General features: G+C 34.8%; 1 protein-coding gene across 17 annotated transcripts in view; it reads right to left on the bottom strand.

Moving 5' to 3' along the window:
• PDE4D (phosphodiesterase 4D) overlaps positions 1 to 14,608 on the bottom strand; it is a 1,594,380-nt gene that overhangs the window by 16,742 nt on the left and 1,563,030 nt on the right. For all 17 annotated transcript variants that reach the window (XM_078365479.1, XM_078365477.1, XM_078365476.1 and 14 more), the window contains 5 exons: positions 9,718 to 9,811; positions 8,195 to 8,367; positions 7,215 to 7,313; positions 6,188 to 6,352; positions 4,923 to 5,022 (listed from right to left, as the gene is read on the bottom strand). In XM_078365479.1, the coding sequence (XP_078221605.1) occupies positions 4,923 to 5,022; positions 6,188 to 6,352; positions 7,215 to 7,313; positions 8,195 to 8,367; positions 9,718 to 9,811 (631 nt within the window). The remainder of the gene's footprint in view (positions 1 to 4,922; positions 5,023 to 6,187; positions 6,353 to 7,214; positions 7,314 to 8,194; positions 8,368 to 9,717; positions 9,812 to 14,608) is intronic.

Genomic DNA, 14,608 nt, shown 5'->3' with positions numbered 1-14,608 from the left:
TTTTCCTTGAAATGATGGAGAGAAGTGGTGGTTTTAACTTAAGATTTAATTGCCAAGGATAAAGGGTAAAAACCGCCTCATTCATCTCTCCATTCATCCACTCTCTATGCCCTCACCCTGCATTATTTTCCTCCATAGTACTTAGTACCATCACATGTCACAAATTCACTTATCATGTTGTGCCTTTTCCAGCAGAATGCCAGCTTTTAAGAGCCAGGGCTTTGTGTTGTCCACCCATGTGTTCTAGTGCCTAGAACAATATTTATTACAATATTTCATAAGCTTGCAGTACATTTTTGCTGAATAAAATAATCTCTGTAGTTATATCTATATAATAACATTTGATAAAAATGAGTTTATCCTTATTTTGAAGGTGTGGGTTTATAGAGAAAATTAAAATTCCACATATAATCTAGTGTAGCTTTGAAAATTTTACTTCAAAATAAGAGTAGAGAAATAAAAAGGTGTGTACTGGCTGCTAAATACACCCTAACCTTAATATAATGAAATGCCTCTGCTCTTGGAAACCAAAAACTATATGCTTTGAATACATCACTAATGTAAATAAATCTTTCTGCCCAAACTTAGGCATCTTTGCTATTAACAAAAAATAATTCATTTTCCAAGTAAAATTTAATGCTATATTCTGTACTATTGACACTACTCTTTTCAGAAAATAAAGCTAAGTTAAATATACCCTCCAGCATTTTATATTCAAAATTTCATGATGCTATTTACATTTTATGGATTTATTTATTTATTTAGAGACAGAGTTTCACTCTTGTCCAGGCTGGAGTGCAATGGCATGATCTCCACTCACTGCAACCTCCACCTCTCAAGCAATTCTCCTGCCTCAGCCTCCCTAGTGGCTAGGAATACAGGTGTACACCACCACGCCTGGCTAAAATTTTCTGTATTTTTTTTAGTAAAGGCAGGGTTTCAGCTTGTTGGCCAAGCTGGTCTCAAACTCCTGACCTCAGGTGAACCACCCATGTTGGCCTCCCAAAGTGCTGGGATTGTCAGTTGTGAGCCACTGCACTCGGCCTATAGATTTATTTATATGCAGTGTCCTTAAATATTTATGCAGCTTCCTACCAGAAATTTCCATTTCTCTAAATCCTGTTCATAGTCTCCACACACAAATCATTCATTATAGCTTAACCAACTCTACCAGGTAGAAATGATCTCTGTGCTTGCAGAACCTCCTGCATACTTTCAATGAGTGTAAATATAATTAGTATCAAATCATTTGGCACCTAAAGTGAAAACAACTGAAATAGGAAACACTGTAAGTACATGTAAGAAGCAGGAACATAACTGCCCTGGAAACCAGCCAAGGGAATCCCCAGCACCTCCCATGTGCCTTAATCTCTCAGTGCTTCCACAGCTTCCTTAAAGTAAGACAAGTGACTGGCATGGTGGCTCATACCTGTAATCCCAGCATTTTGGGAGGCCAAGGCTGGCAGATCACAAGGTCAGCAGTTCAAGACCAGCCTGGCCAATATGGTGAAACCCCGTCTACTAAAAATACAAAAATTAGCCAGGTGTGGTGGCAGGCACCTGTAGTCCCAGCTACTCAGGAGGCTGAGACAGGAGAATCACCTGAGCCTGGACAGAGGTTGCAGGTTGCAGTAAGACGAGACTGCACCACTGCACTCCAGTCTGGGTGACACAACAAGACTCCATCTCAAAAAAAAAAAAAAAAAAAAAGATAAGTAACCATCTACGGGTTTATACATTTGATAATCAGAGGTCTTTAGAATTCTCTATGAGAAATATGGATTCAGCTGTATGCTTTGGACAGGATGGCAGCTCCAGCTCTGAGGCAAGAGCTGAGAATGTGCTGGCTTGACAAACTGATGCTCAAGCCATCCATAAAAGTAAGAGAAAACATAAGCTGGGCATGGTGGCTCACATCTGTAATCCCAGCACTTTGAGAGGCCGAGGCAGGAAGATCACAAGGTCAGGAGATCAAGACCATCCTGGGCAACATGGTAAAACCCCGACTCTAATAAAATACAAAAAATTAGCTGGCTGTGGTGGTGCGCACCTGTAGCCCCACCTACTCAGGGGACTGAGACAGGGGAATCACTTGAACCAAGGAGGTAAACGTTGCAGTGAGCCGAGATCACACCACTGCACTCCAGCCTCACGACAGAGCAAGACTGTCTCAAAAAGAGAAAATATAAAAAGTCCATTTTAACAAAGGTTTACTACAACTAAAAATAAGCACAAATTTTAATAAAATATTTCACAAAGCTACATATTACAAGTTTACAAGCTATTAAAGGATGCCTTTATTGCATGCTGGGAAGATAATTCTGTCTCATATGAGCCCTAGTCAAACTAAGCTAACTAAGGCAGTAATTCTGATAATGCCCTGGCTCTAAGCAACCCTGGATACTTTCCTGTACAAAGTGACAATGCTGATTCATTCCCTCAGGAATAACACAGCCTCATCACACCTCACCCTCAAAAAAGCCTTAGCAATCCAAAGCTACTCTGGCAACTGTGAACTTCCCTGTATGCTTTGGTCACTCAGAAAAATCATCGTGATATCGCTAAATAACAAAGAACTTGCAAAAGCAGAATTAGTTATCCTTCCATCCCAAGTGGGTCACCAGCAAAATGACTTTCAACACATCCTAAGGAGATAAAATTGTCTCCTTCAAATTCCTCCACTATTCAGTGGCTCTCAAACTTTATAGAGTATCAGATTCATCTGTAGACCGAGCCCATGTTAGCTTAAATGGCAGACTCCACAGGGACCCTGATGCCCACCAGGGTCCTCCAGATGCCAGCCAAAGCCCAAGTGCCCTTTAAGGCAGGGGTCCCCAACCCACCCACCTACTATGGACCAGTATCGGTCACCAGTATTAGTCTGTGGCCTGTCAGGAACTGGGCTGCAGAGCAGGAGGTGAGCAGTGGGCAAGCCAGCATCAGTACTGCCTGAGCTCCATCTCCTGTCAGATCAGCAGGGACATTAGATTCTCCTAGGAGCGTGAACCCTACTGTGAACTGCTCATGCAAGGGATCTAGGTTGTGTGTTCCTTATGAGAATCTAATGCCTGGATGATCTGAGGTGGAACAATTTCATCCCAAAACCATTCTCTCCCTACTACCCCAGTTTGTAGAAAAATTGTCTTCCACAAAACCTGGTCCTTGGTGCCAAAAACATTGGGGACCACTGCTTCAAGGGCTCAGAAGAATGAAGAATAGAGTGGGTCCTCATTATCCTTAAAAAAATATATAAGAGTACTTGGAAGACAGTGACTTTTCTGTCAGTTGTTTTAATTTGTTCTCTAACATCTTAATTCTATAATATATATATATATAATATATAATAATATAGGGAACATATAATATGGTATATAATAGAATGCAAAGAAAACATACCAGTCTGAATGTTCGGTGTTATTAATTAAAAAATAAATACATACCTTTCTTAAACACAAAAAATTCAAACAAACAATTTATGTATTTACTAAAAAGTCATTAAAATTCAGAATATCTCAAGACATGCATAAGCATCAAAATAACAAATCAGTACCGGCTCATGTAAAGTGCCAGCAAAGCACAATATTGCATGACCTCCCTGCTCTTCTCAGAAAGGACGTGGTGAACCCTCCCCTGAAACAATGTAAATACAGGGAGCTGCATCCAATGTGTTTTAATATTTATATGTATGCTTTGATGAGTTCTAAAAGTACCCCATTATAGGTGCTTATAGGCAGGTAGAACATGAAATGTTATCTTGTCTAATCTGGATAAATAAGTCCGTATATTAAACTTCTAAAAGAACCTGACTAACCACACATCTTAGGAAATCACTGACTTTTCCAATCCTCTACATGGGTGAGTCACCAGTGTACATTTTGCTATAGGATAGTCTAGAGGCCATTACAACATATAAAAATAGGTAAATAATCCTAAAGGTCTGAATTAAATCTCTTAAAGCAAGGTTACATTACATTCTTTCTTTATATCTGGCTACAGCAAAGTACAGAAAATGAATGGTGAATTCATAACTAATATAGCTAGACTGCTATAAGGCACAAGACTAACATCCAGACTCAAGCAAAAATAAAACAGAAAAGAAAGGTAGATTCTTAACAAACAAAAAAATTTGCATATTATTTTTCATATATAAAAGTGATTTATAACGTTAAGCTACCATATGGGAGGAAATTAAGTCACAGTTCATTTAAATCATTTACCAATTAACTTCAAGTACCAAATAGAATTTCTGTAAACCTAAATCTCTTTACTAAGGCATAGCTCAAGCATTACCTAAACATTCCCTACAGGGGCTTTCTGTGCAGTGATGTCAGAGCTGTTCCGTATTAAACAGTCTTAACCATTCCTTACATTTCCAAATTCAGTGATGACTTCTTATATGGTGAGATGTCAACAGTGAGAAAAAATGTAATGGTTGAAAAAATATTAAGAGAGAATTTCATGTTACCCTTATAAGGAGATTTTAAAAAGGAAAGAGCAGGAGTCGGGCATGGAGGAGGAAGGGAAGCCACGGCCCCTGAAGAGGATTAAATGATGACCTATGTAAAGCGAAGAACACTTAGCATTAATTCTTATAACTTCTCTTTTTTTATTTAAAACTTTAGGGCTAATATAACTTGTAAATTTTTCTGCACACTTTCACTTTTAATTACCCTTGTCTAGTAACACACCAACATATTACTTTTAAAAAGAATTGGAACACATTTTCCAAATATCACGTGCCTCAAGGGATATATTGATAATTTTCAGTTAGATTACATTAACATGCACTATCACTAAAATACACATATATACATCTCGAAAGAACATTATGGCTCTGGAAGCACCCTGAGTTTATAAAGACCCTTAGTCATTCTAAAATGCACAAAGGAAATATGTGTTCTGGAAAAATTAACTTTACTTACTTGTATTGATCAGAAATTGATTGGACACACCAGGATGATCTACATCATGTATTGCACTGGCAAAAATTGCTGCAAGAATCTCCAAATCTGTAAACACAGCCTGGAAAATCAGACAATATAGATAATATTACTATTCTACAATGATAAAAATTAAAAGTATAAGCAAATGAGAAATAACTCTAGAATTTAAATGGAAAACAAAATGAAGCTTCATGTGTTATCAAAATGTGTCAAGGGAGTGTGAGATACTTATGAACTTCTAAAGTATAAGCTTGGAAGAAAATATTTTATCTAATTTTATTACAGATCATGATCAAATCTTTTCCATTCACTGTATTTTTTAAAATATTATTTTAAAACTATCAAATTCTTTTTAAAGAAAATAAATTTATTTTCTAAGTAAGATGTCTAAGAATATTCTGAAAATGTACATAAAATTAATACGACATGAACAATTCTTTTCTTTTCTCTCACTGAAACCAGGATTTCTCAACTTCAGAACTACTGACATTTTGGGCCAGATAACTCTTTACATGGGAGGCTGTCCTGCGCATTGTAGGATGTTTAGCAGAACTCCTGTCCTCTACCAACAAAATGCCAGTATTATGTACAACTAAAAATGTGATAGTTGTAACAACCAAAAATGCCTCCAGACAATGCCGAATATCCCTGGTGGTGGGAGGAGAGAAAGAAAGGGGAAGAGAAACCATCTCTAGTTGAGAATCACTTACCTACATGATGAGGTATTAACATAATTTTATAATGAAAACTGAATTATAAAATATATTTTTTAAAAATTATTTTAAGAAAATCAAATTGTGTTACTAAACAACTAATGAAACAACTTCTTAGGATTTAGAAAAATTAAAGAAGTGTTTCCTTCTAATAAATTCCATGAAAAAATCAATGTATTGCTTATGTCATAAAACAGTCATTCTTTGACCTATAAATAAAAGCCATCAGACTACATTTCCAGAAAACAAATTAACAAAAAAAATTTGCTTTATGAAACATCCAGTGGATCATTTCAAAGAAGCAATATCATAAACAGATCAATCACTAAATCTGTGACCAACTTTCATAAGCAAAATCCTTCAAAGACTTGACTGTCTATTAACCCATAGCATTTTCTCCCTATAAGTCAATAAATTATACTTCCAGTGAATCCAATTATTTTCTCTACTGGAAACCCTTCAGTGTAAAAGCTTAGTAGACCTTTATGAGTGGCAAGTTAGTGTTCTTGAAATTTCAGAAAACAGATTTACCTCCAAAGCAGGTGTAGATAATAGCACATGAGTAGACTGGACAACATCTGCAGCATGGATATTGTTGTGATAGGCCACATCAGCATGGTAATGGTCTTCGAGAGTCATAAGATATGTAATTAAAGTATCTACTGGGATTTTAAATGTTTTTAATAAATCCCGTTCCTGCAGGAAAAAAAAAAAACTCATGTTAACATTTTTGTCTTTAAGTAAAAAATTTTTCCATCGAGTATGTTAACAAAAATCATACACCAGTGTTGCCAGTGGATAGCCTGGAAACGACAACTCTACTCTCACATGTCTAGTGAGGGAAATGGGAACCTTTGGGAGGGTCCAGGGACTTTGGGACAAAACCAGGGTTGGGTTTTCCTTCTGGAACCCAACAATCCTACACCCTAGCTGTATGGTGTCAGGAAGAGGCACCGACTCTAAAAGTTTCTGTGCCCCATTATAGAGGCAGCTCCTGGCAAGCATAATTAACTCAACCACTGCATTTCACCAACTGAAACCTAGTGTCCTCTCTAGGTCTGAAGTTTCCCATTCCAGTCCCAAGGTTTCTACAACAGCCTCAGCTTCTCATTTAAATCCCACCCTGAGCTGGAGCAAAGGGTCAATAAGAGTGAGAAATGATATGCAAAAGGAAGCAGGACACAAGAATATGACTGAAAAAAACTATAAGGTTAGCCAGCGGGGGCTTTATTCATTTTTTTTTAAAGTTAGTACTCCATTCTCTATGCCAGTCAGATTCACAGAGATGATGTCTAAATTATTATTTTAATGACCTGCTTCAATAAGGCTGTATCACATCTTTTTCTTAAATGCAAAAAAAACACAATTGATGTATTTGTGGTTTATCCACACTCTACCTTTCTGTATCCTGTCCCTTGGCAAAGGAGCAAATAAGGATAAAAGTATAAAAATAAGCAAAATATGGGGAATATTTAAAAAGACAAAATGTGTGCACAAGCTACAGACTGGAGATTAAGCTCCTAAATAAAAGAAATGTAATAGAACTCAACCACCTTACCTGAAAAATGGTATGCATGATAACAGTCAAGGGCCGGTTACCAGACAACTCTGCTATTCTGAAAACGTGAAGACCCCATTTGTTCACATCTTCTAGTTCCTGGAGTAAAAAACAAGATACCAAAAAATTAGAAAGTAGAGTAAAATATGATTCAATGAACACAATCATTTAAAAATTACAGAGTTTAGGTGGCTGAGCGTGGTGGCTCTCACCTGTAATCCCAGCACTTTGGGAGGCCAAGGCAAGCAGATCACCTGAGGTCAGGAGTTCGAAACCAGCCTGGCTAACATGGTAAAACCCCGACTCAACTAAAAATACAAAACTTAGGCATGCTGGTGTGCACCTATAGTCCCAGCTACTTGGGAGGCTGAGGCAGGAGAATTGCTTGAACCTGGGAGGTGAAGGTTGAACCTGAGAGTGAGCCAAGATTGCACTACTGCACTCCAGCCTCAGTGACAGGGTGAGACTCTGTCTCAAAAAAAAATTAAAGACTTTAAAGATTGTTAGATTTTTTAAAAAAACAACTATTCATTTTACATGTTAACAGACACACTATATAAGTGTAGGCAAACTTTAGGCACGTTTACTTAAATGTACTGAAAACTGAATAGTATTGCTTAACCTTATGACTGACATTACAACATGTTTATTTACTTTAAGTATCAATCACAAAGCATTTCTTCAATGGATAAAACCTATTCACAAAACCCTAACTATTCTAAAACCCAGAAGACAGGACAGATTTCTAACTTGTTAAGGCCAAACAACAAAATGAAGATGCAAATAACTGACTCCCAATCCCCTAAAACATACACACCAAACCACCTGTCTAAGGCACTTTACAAGGAGCTTTATAAAATGTCTTTGTATCTTCAAAAAAAAAAACCCAAATTAATAAACTTTCCTATCCATTTAAAAGTGAAAATTTACGAAAGGGCATCATTTAATATTGATGATCGTGATCTCAGAAATCATCATACCTTGGCAAGGACATCTTCTTGTTCAGTTTTAACTCCAAACCTTGGGATACTTGAATTAGTCAGACTAGAGCTGTGCATCAATTTCTTGACTCCACTGATCTGAGACATTGGTCTTTTCTTTTTCTCCTTTTCCTTCTGAGTTGGAGATGGAATTTCCACTTCATGTTGCTTATCTTGAGAAATTTAGGAAATGTTCTCTATTATTAATTCTATCTGTTTTTATATCATCACATGCATAACTGGAAGGGTTATAATTGACCATTATATATTCCAGGAAATGTTTCCAGCTACAAATTTTCCTTTTAAAGAGTTCAGTATTTACATCTGAATTGGACTTAATTTGATATCTTCAAACACAATGTCCACTACAAAATGATAATATCAAATGTACTCCATGGTTACCTCTTTGATACAATGTCCTAATAAAAAATATTTCAAGACTTAGCATGACAGCAGACTCAGAGAATACACAACAGGTGGTTATTTCCACTGTTCATCAGTTCCATTCCTATTTGAAATTGACTTAGTGAGCTGAAAATTGCTTGTCCTTGCCAACTAAGGGCTCCAGTTTCAATATGTACTTTGAAATGGCAGAAACTTTATACACAAATATCATAAAAACAGTAGTATATAAAACTAACAACTAACTGAAATGGGTAACCCTGTGAGAGTTGCAACAGCAGGTTTTGGATGACCTAGATTAATTCTGCTACTTTTAATTTCTGTATTATAGTGATATAAGGGTTAAATCCCCAGGTTTTATGGGGAGCATAGAGAATTGTAAATATCTGATAAGTAAATACGCACATAAGCTAATTGTGTTCTATAGTAAAAGACATAGATGTCTTTGTACTTTCTTCCTCTATTTCAAGGCAGTGATGAACAACTCATCCTTGTACACAGCACATAAGTGTTTAAAAAATATGTTAATTAAATATAACAGCAATTTTGTTTTGAAAATATATCCAGGATACATTCAATTACTGATCTTTATTTACTGCATTTTCTTTCTGTGGATGAGGTACAAGAGTTGTCCCAGGACACCAAACTCAGCCACTATTAGCAAACTTTTATCTAGCATTTGTGTTTTATCCACTCACCAGTTTACTAGGCTTGATGTACGCTAGATTATCAATTCATGAAGGGCAGGAATCATTTCTAATTTATCATTAAACACCAATTTACCCAACAATGGCTGGCATCTAGTAAGAATTTGTTGAATACATGAATAGATCTCTCTATAAAACATATTTTATAGTTTGGTACTCTGAAAACACTGGCAATATATAACCTTAACTTGAGAATTCCTGAAGTCCTAAATAAAACTAAAAAAAAATGTACTTTGTCACATGAAAATCTAAAACTTAGAGGCGTATAGTGTCAAATTTTTAATATGATGAATGAAAACAAACAGAACTTCTAACACTTGTTTGGTTTCCAAAATGAGTTGGCACCCCAATCCTCCTCCAAAAACAAGCAAACAACTGAAGAAAAAGTTTTTAATTGCATGTTGTTATTCTCACCTAAGAATGTGTTTGATATATATTCTGATACTTGATTTCCAGACCGACTCATTTCAGAGAGATGGGTGAGCTCCCGATTAAGCATCCTTTTAAACTGAAAAACAAAAAAGTAAAATGAAGTAATGAAAGAGGAAAGTTTAAGTGAAATGCGTATACATATTGTGAGATACAGGAGGATACGCCCAAAGATTTTTTTAAATTGTCCTGACAATTTAGATCAGTGCTTTCCAGCAGAACTTTCTTCAATGAGTGAAAAACACCATAATCTGCACTGCCAATTACAGCAGCTACTAGCCACAGGTGGCTACTAAGCGCTTGCAATGTGCTTAGTGCAAATAAGAAACCAAATCTTAAATTTTATTTAATTTTAACTATTTTTAATTTAAATAATCACATGTGGCTCATGGCTACCATATTGACCAGAGCAAATTTCGACACTCAAGGACTGAAGGGAAATTCAGGAGAAATAAGGAAAGAAAAGGGAATCAAAAATTAAGATGTATTATTAGTTATTTAGAGAAGAGAGAAACTAATTTATAGCACATAAAAGTGTTGCCATACAATAAAACATGGAATACTTTCGTCAATTAGTTTATCATTAGCAGAAATGGATATATATATACTGACCAAGGGATTAAAAATTAGTCTTTTACTCCAAAGCAAAAATAGATTTGAGTACTCTTCCAGAACTATGGAGAGGTAAAATTTTTAAACAAATAGTGTATAATGTTTCCTTTTAAAAGTTGTTTTTCAAGTAAGAGTATAACATTTATTGGTTCTCAACATCCACAAAATTTACCAACATAGGTAAATAGGCAACAGGTCAATTTTTCAATACTCTACTTCACAATTTTTCTAGTGCCTATTTCATGCAAAGAAACACCAGAATTAACCTACTAGCACCACATGGCATTACCAGTATCCAAAAATCTCAAAGATTTTATCCTTCCCCACCCATCAGCTGTTTCTTAATATGTCTTTCCTTTGACTCTGAAAACAGCCCAATGAGGCCTTTTAATAAGTCTTTAATATTTGCCTTAATATCCAGAAACAATACATTTTTTCTATACATAGAGTAACTGCTATTAGTTAGACACTTGACAAAAAAAGTCAGCATTTACTCTAATCATCAGATTAAGCTTTAAAATTTGAAATTTCACCATAAACTCTCATTTAAGTGTGAAGGTGAGTGGTGAGTTTATATTTTAGTAGTGTTTGAAATGTAATTCTTACTCAGCATTTAATTAATTTATTTAGAATTATTTTTAAAATCTTGCTTCTCTGCATAATTCATACCAAGATGGCCTAACTCTATGCAGTTTGCTAAATAACTTCCAAAGTCAATCTTATAGACCATCTAGATTAAGTTTTAACCCAGCATTTAATTGTTATCAAACACAAAAACTCAACATTCAATGGACTGCTGGATGAGATAAATGTGTATTAGCATTCCAGTGCAGTCAAAGACAAAGAACTGGCATTACCAGTGCAAATTCTGGCTCTTAAATTACTGGCCTACATGGCTTAGTCTCAAACTCAGGAACACTAAGTTCACTTTCTTTGTTCACATGTTGTTATAACTTTTTTCTAATTATAAAATGTACATGTGCTATGGAAAATTTAGAAAGCTTATCAAAAAGAGAAAATCATGTAAATCCCCACTGCTGGCAGGCAGCCACAGATAGTTTGTTAAATTTCCTTCTATGCCATTTTCTATACTTGTACGTGAATACATGTTTTTAGAACTGGCATCAAGCAGTTTACAGAACATGGGTTACTGCTTGTGTTCACTCAGCATTGTATCTTTTAGCCTACTGAAAAATATAAACTTTAGGCCTTCTAAGAATATTTGTAGAGACATTTATAATAGTGTTCAAAAATTTTTCTGTCCCTCTTTACGAAGTTAAATTTTCTTGAATGAATTATAGGCCATCTAATAATGTAATGAGCTAATATCGAAGATGTCTTCTATTTAGCCTAGCACACAGTAGATGCTCAATATTATTTCCTTCTCCCACCTCCCTTTCTGGCACTCGGTCCCTAACTTTTGGGCCTTTTATAATAATAGCTGATTTTTATCATTGCAGGTCAGACAGATGAAGGATTTGACTATAGTTATGACCATAAAAATAGTTATCGAAATAGTTAGGTCCTCTTTTTCAAATCCCATAAAGAATTTGGACTAGCATTAGTATGGGAAACCATAGCTATGTTTCAAAAGCACAACTAAAATCTCATGCATACACAGGTTTAAAAAAAAAAATCTTAGGCAAAGCATATTCCAAAGAAAAGAGTCTGCTAAACATTTTAAACACATATTCAATGAAATATTGTCTTGACCTCAAATTGTTCATGTTATGAGCTAAAAGTTGCTCTTAAGAACTATCTGGTCATGACAAAGTCCTTTTTTATAAAAGATGGGAGAAGAGGCAAGGCTTTCACCACTGCTAGAATCTCAGTAGTTGATACAGGAATTGCTGCCCTCCTTGTACTTCTCTCAATAAGAAACAAGGCAAGCATTCTGGGAGTGATTGATAAAGTTAGATGAAACCCAGTTATTACAGGTTCATCTTCTAACTTTTACTCAACCTAATATAAGGATTATGTTGCCATATACCCAAGCAGAAAATGTGAATGCTACTTGCAGATATGCTACATATATTATTGGATTTTTCTAAAAGAATATAAAGAATGAAGTATAAGTTTCCTGGCAGTTTGCTTAAACATTTCACCAAAATAGCCAGTTAGTACAGAGAACAGAAGAAAAAAAGCCAGTGAAAGGAATCTAAATATTGTACAGACTAGATAAGTAATATACTGCATGTTCCATTTTTATCTTTCTGTATCATATACATTATTCCCAGATTATTTTCCAGCTTTTGTTTAAAACACAAAAACATGGATTGAAGAAATCCCCCATCACATGCCTACCTCCCTACCAAGGCTTATAAGGGACTCAAGGAAGTCAACATTTCATTTCAACATAATTATAAAATATAACATTTGAAGCAATCACCTCTCTTCCCTAGGGAGACAGTTTAAGGAATTTCCTAAAGATAATTTTCAAAGAATACATTAAGTTATAAAATAAGGGTATTTTCTAAAAGGAATTAACACTGTTTTTTCTTTTTTGCTATCCATATAAAACTTTCAGTCCAGTGAAGCTAAATTAAAAACCACAAAAATTACCATAAGTGCTTTCTTAACTGGTAGTTGATCTTACAAATTGGTTTTGGAGTGCATAGCTAGATGTACTAAAAAAATGTGCTAGATCATTCAGCAAACATTTAAAAATGTAAGTGATATTCCTTTCATCTAAAAATAATTATATTTACTAAGATAACTATCTAAAATTACCAAAGGGGGAAGGACTGATTTAAAGCTAATATAGTATATTCTTCTGGGAATCCCATCACATTTCTCTATTAATAGAGAAGGGACAAAATGTAAAACTGCTTTTTGAAAAGAACTGACTGCAAAATGCAGAACCATTTAATTAAGCATTTAGTTTATTTTTTTAAAGTGACCTCTGAATATTTTCCATTGATGAATTTCTAATTGTTTTTGGCCTAAAGAGTCGAAAACAATACACAGATTTAGGGTTGCAACTAAGAAAAGAGGGGAGGATTTCTAAGTGAATGCTTTTGAATCCTTTGTTCTCATTATACATCAGAATGTCTGTGTATAGCAGTTAAGGCATAAAGGAAAGTGAAAATGCAGTCGAATCTGAATACTGTATTTTGCTTTTCAGAACTGCAATTCTCCAATTTACATTCTGCAATTAAGACTGTTCAGGAAGCAAACTAAAATAATAAAATTAAAATGTTCTTAAATGTAATCTCCTATACTTCTACATCATACCAATGTGCTACTGGGTATATTATATATCCTCCCAATATATATTTAAGGAGGTGGTATGGGTCCAAAAATAAAAAAAAAATTGCTTATTTTTTTCCTGACAATATTCTGCTAAAAAATCATTTGAACCTGCTGTACTGTGATGCATTACAAGTTTGGTATATCAGTATTCAAAGTTATTTAAACAAGTACTCCATTGACAGCATGAAAATAAGTCCTTCAAAATACTTAAGACAAAATATATCTGTATTTGCCGTTTTTAAAGGTACAGTATTAAACATAAACAAAGCTGTCCAGGAAAAGTCTTCCTCAAAGAAAAAAGTACTAAAATTCTATATTTAGATTCTTGGCAGTATTGTTCATAAACATAATACAAATGGGAAGCCTTTCAAAAATACATCAATTGTGAGCTGGCTAAAAGCTAAGAGCTGAATTCTGGGGGATAGTGAGGACTTCGTACATTACTCTCTACACTTTTCTGTATTTATGAAGATTTTTAGCCAAAAAATGGCTAACAAAATTAAGTGATGAAAGTCTATATATTTAAAAAACATTTTAAAAAATCTGAATCATCTACAGATGTAAAGGGTGGTAAAGAATCATGACTACTTGGACAACTGATACTGAAAGATGTTTTCTAATTTTTTTAAGAATTCAAGTAAATCTCAAAGGGGAAATTGTCCTTCAAGAAGAGAGAAACAAAGCAAATGACAAATACTCCAATCTGAAAATCCCCAGAGTAACAAAAAAAATCAATCTTTTAAAATGTGTTGTGATTGGCTCAAATATCCAAGGATAAATTTCAATCTGTGAAGTGATGCTTCATTTAGGACTGAATAAGGGTTTTCTACCTCCTGCTTCTATTGTGGAGACAGGACCACAATGCTAATGTTATTACAGGGCATGCAAAAAGCCTGCTAAGCATGGATAATATTTGATTAAATTGTTTATTAATTCATTTCTTGAGCTCCATAAAACTAACAGTGTAATAAAAACTTTATTTGGTTTTGCAAGTATAATAATCAAGTTTTTA

The sequence above is a fragment of the Callithrix jacchus genome, chromosome 2 (assembly GCF_049354715.1).
Source record: "Callithrix jacchus isolate 240 chromosome 2, calJac240_pri, whole genome shotgun sequence".
In the NCBI taxonomy this organism is placed as follows: Eukaryota; Metazoa; Chordata; class Mammalia; order Primates; family Cebidae; genus Callithrix; species Callithrix jacchus.
The sequence above is the reverse complement of the archived record's forward strand: the minus strand, read 5'-3'. Positions and strand labels throughout refer to the sequence as shown.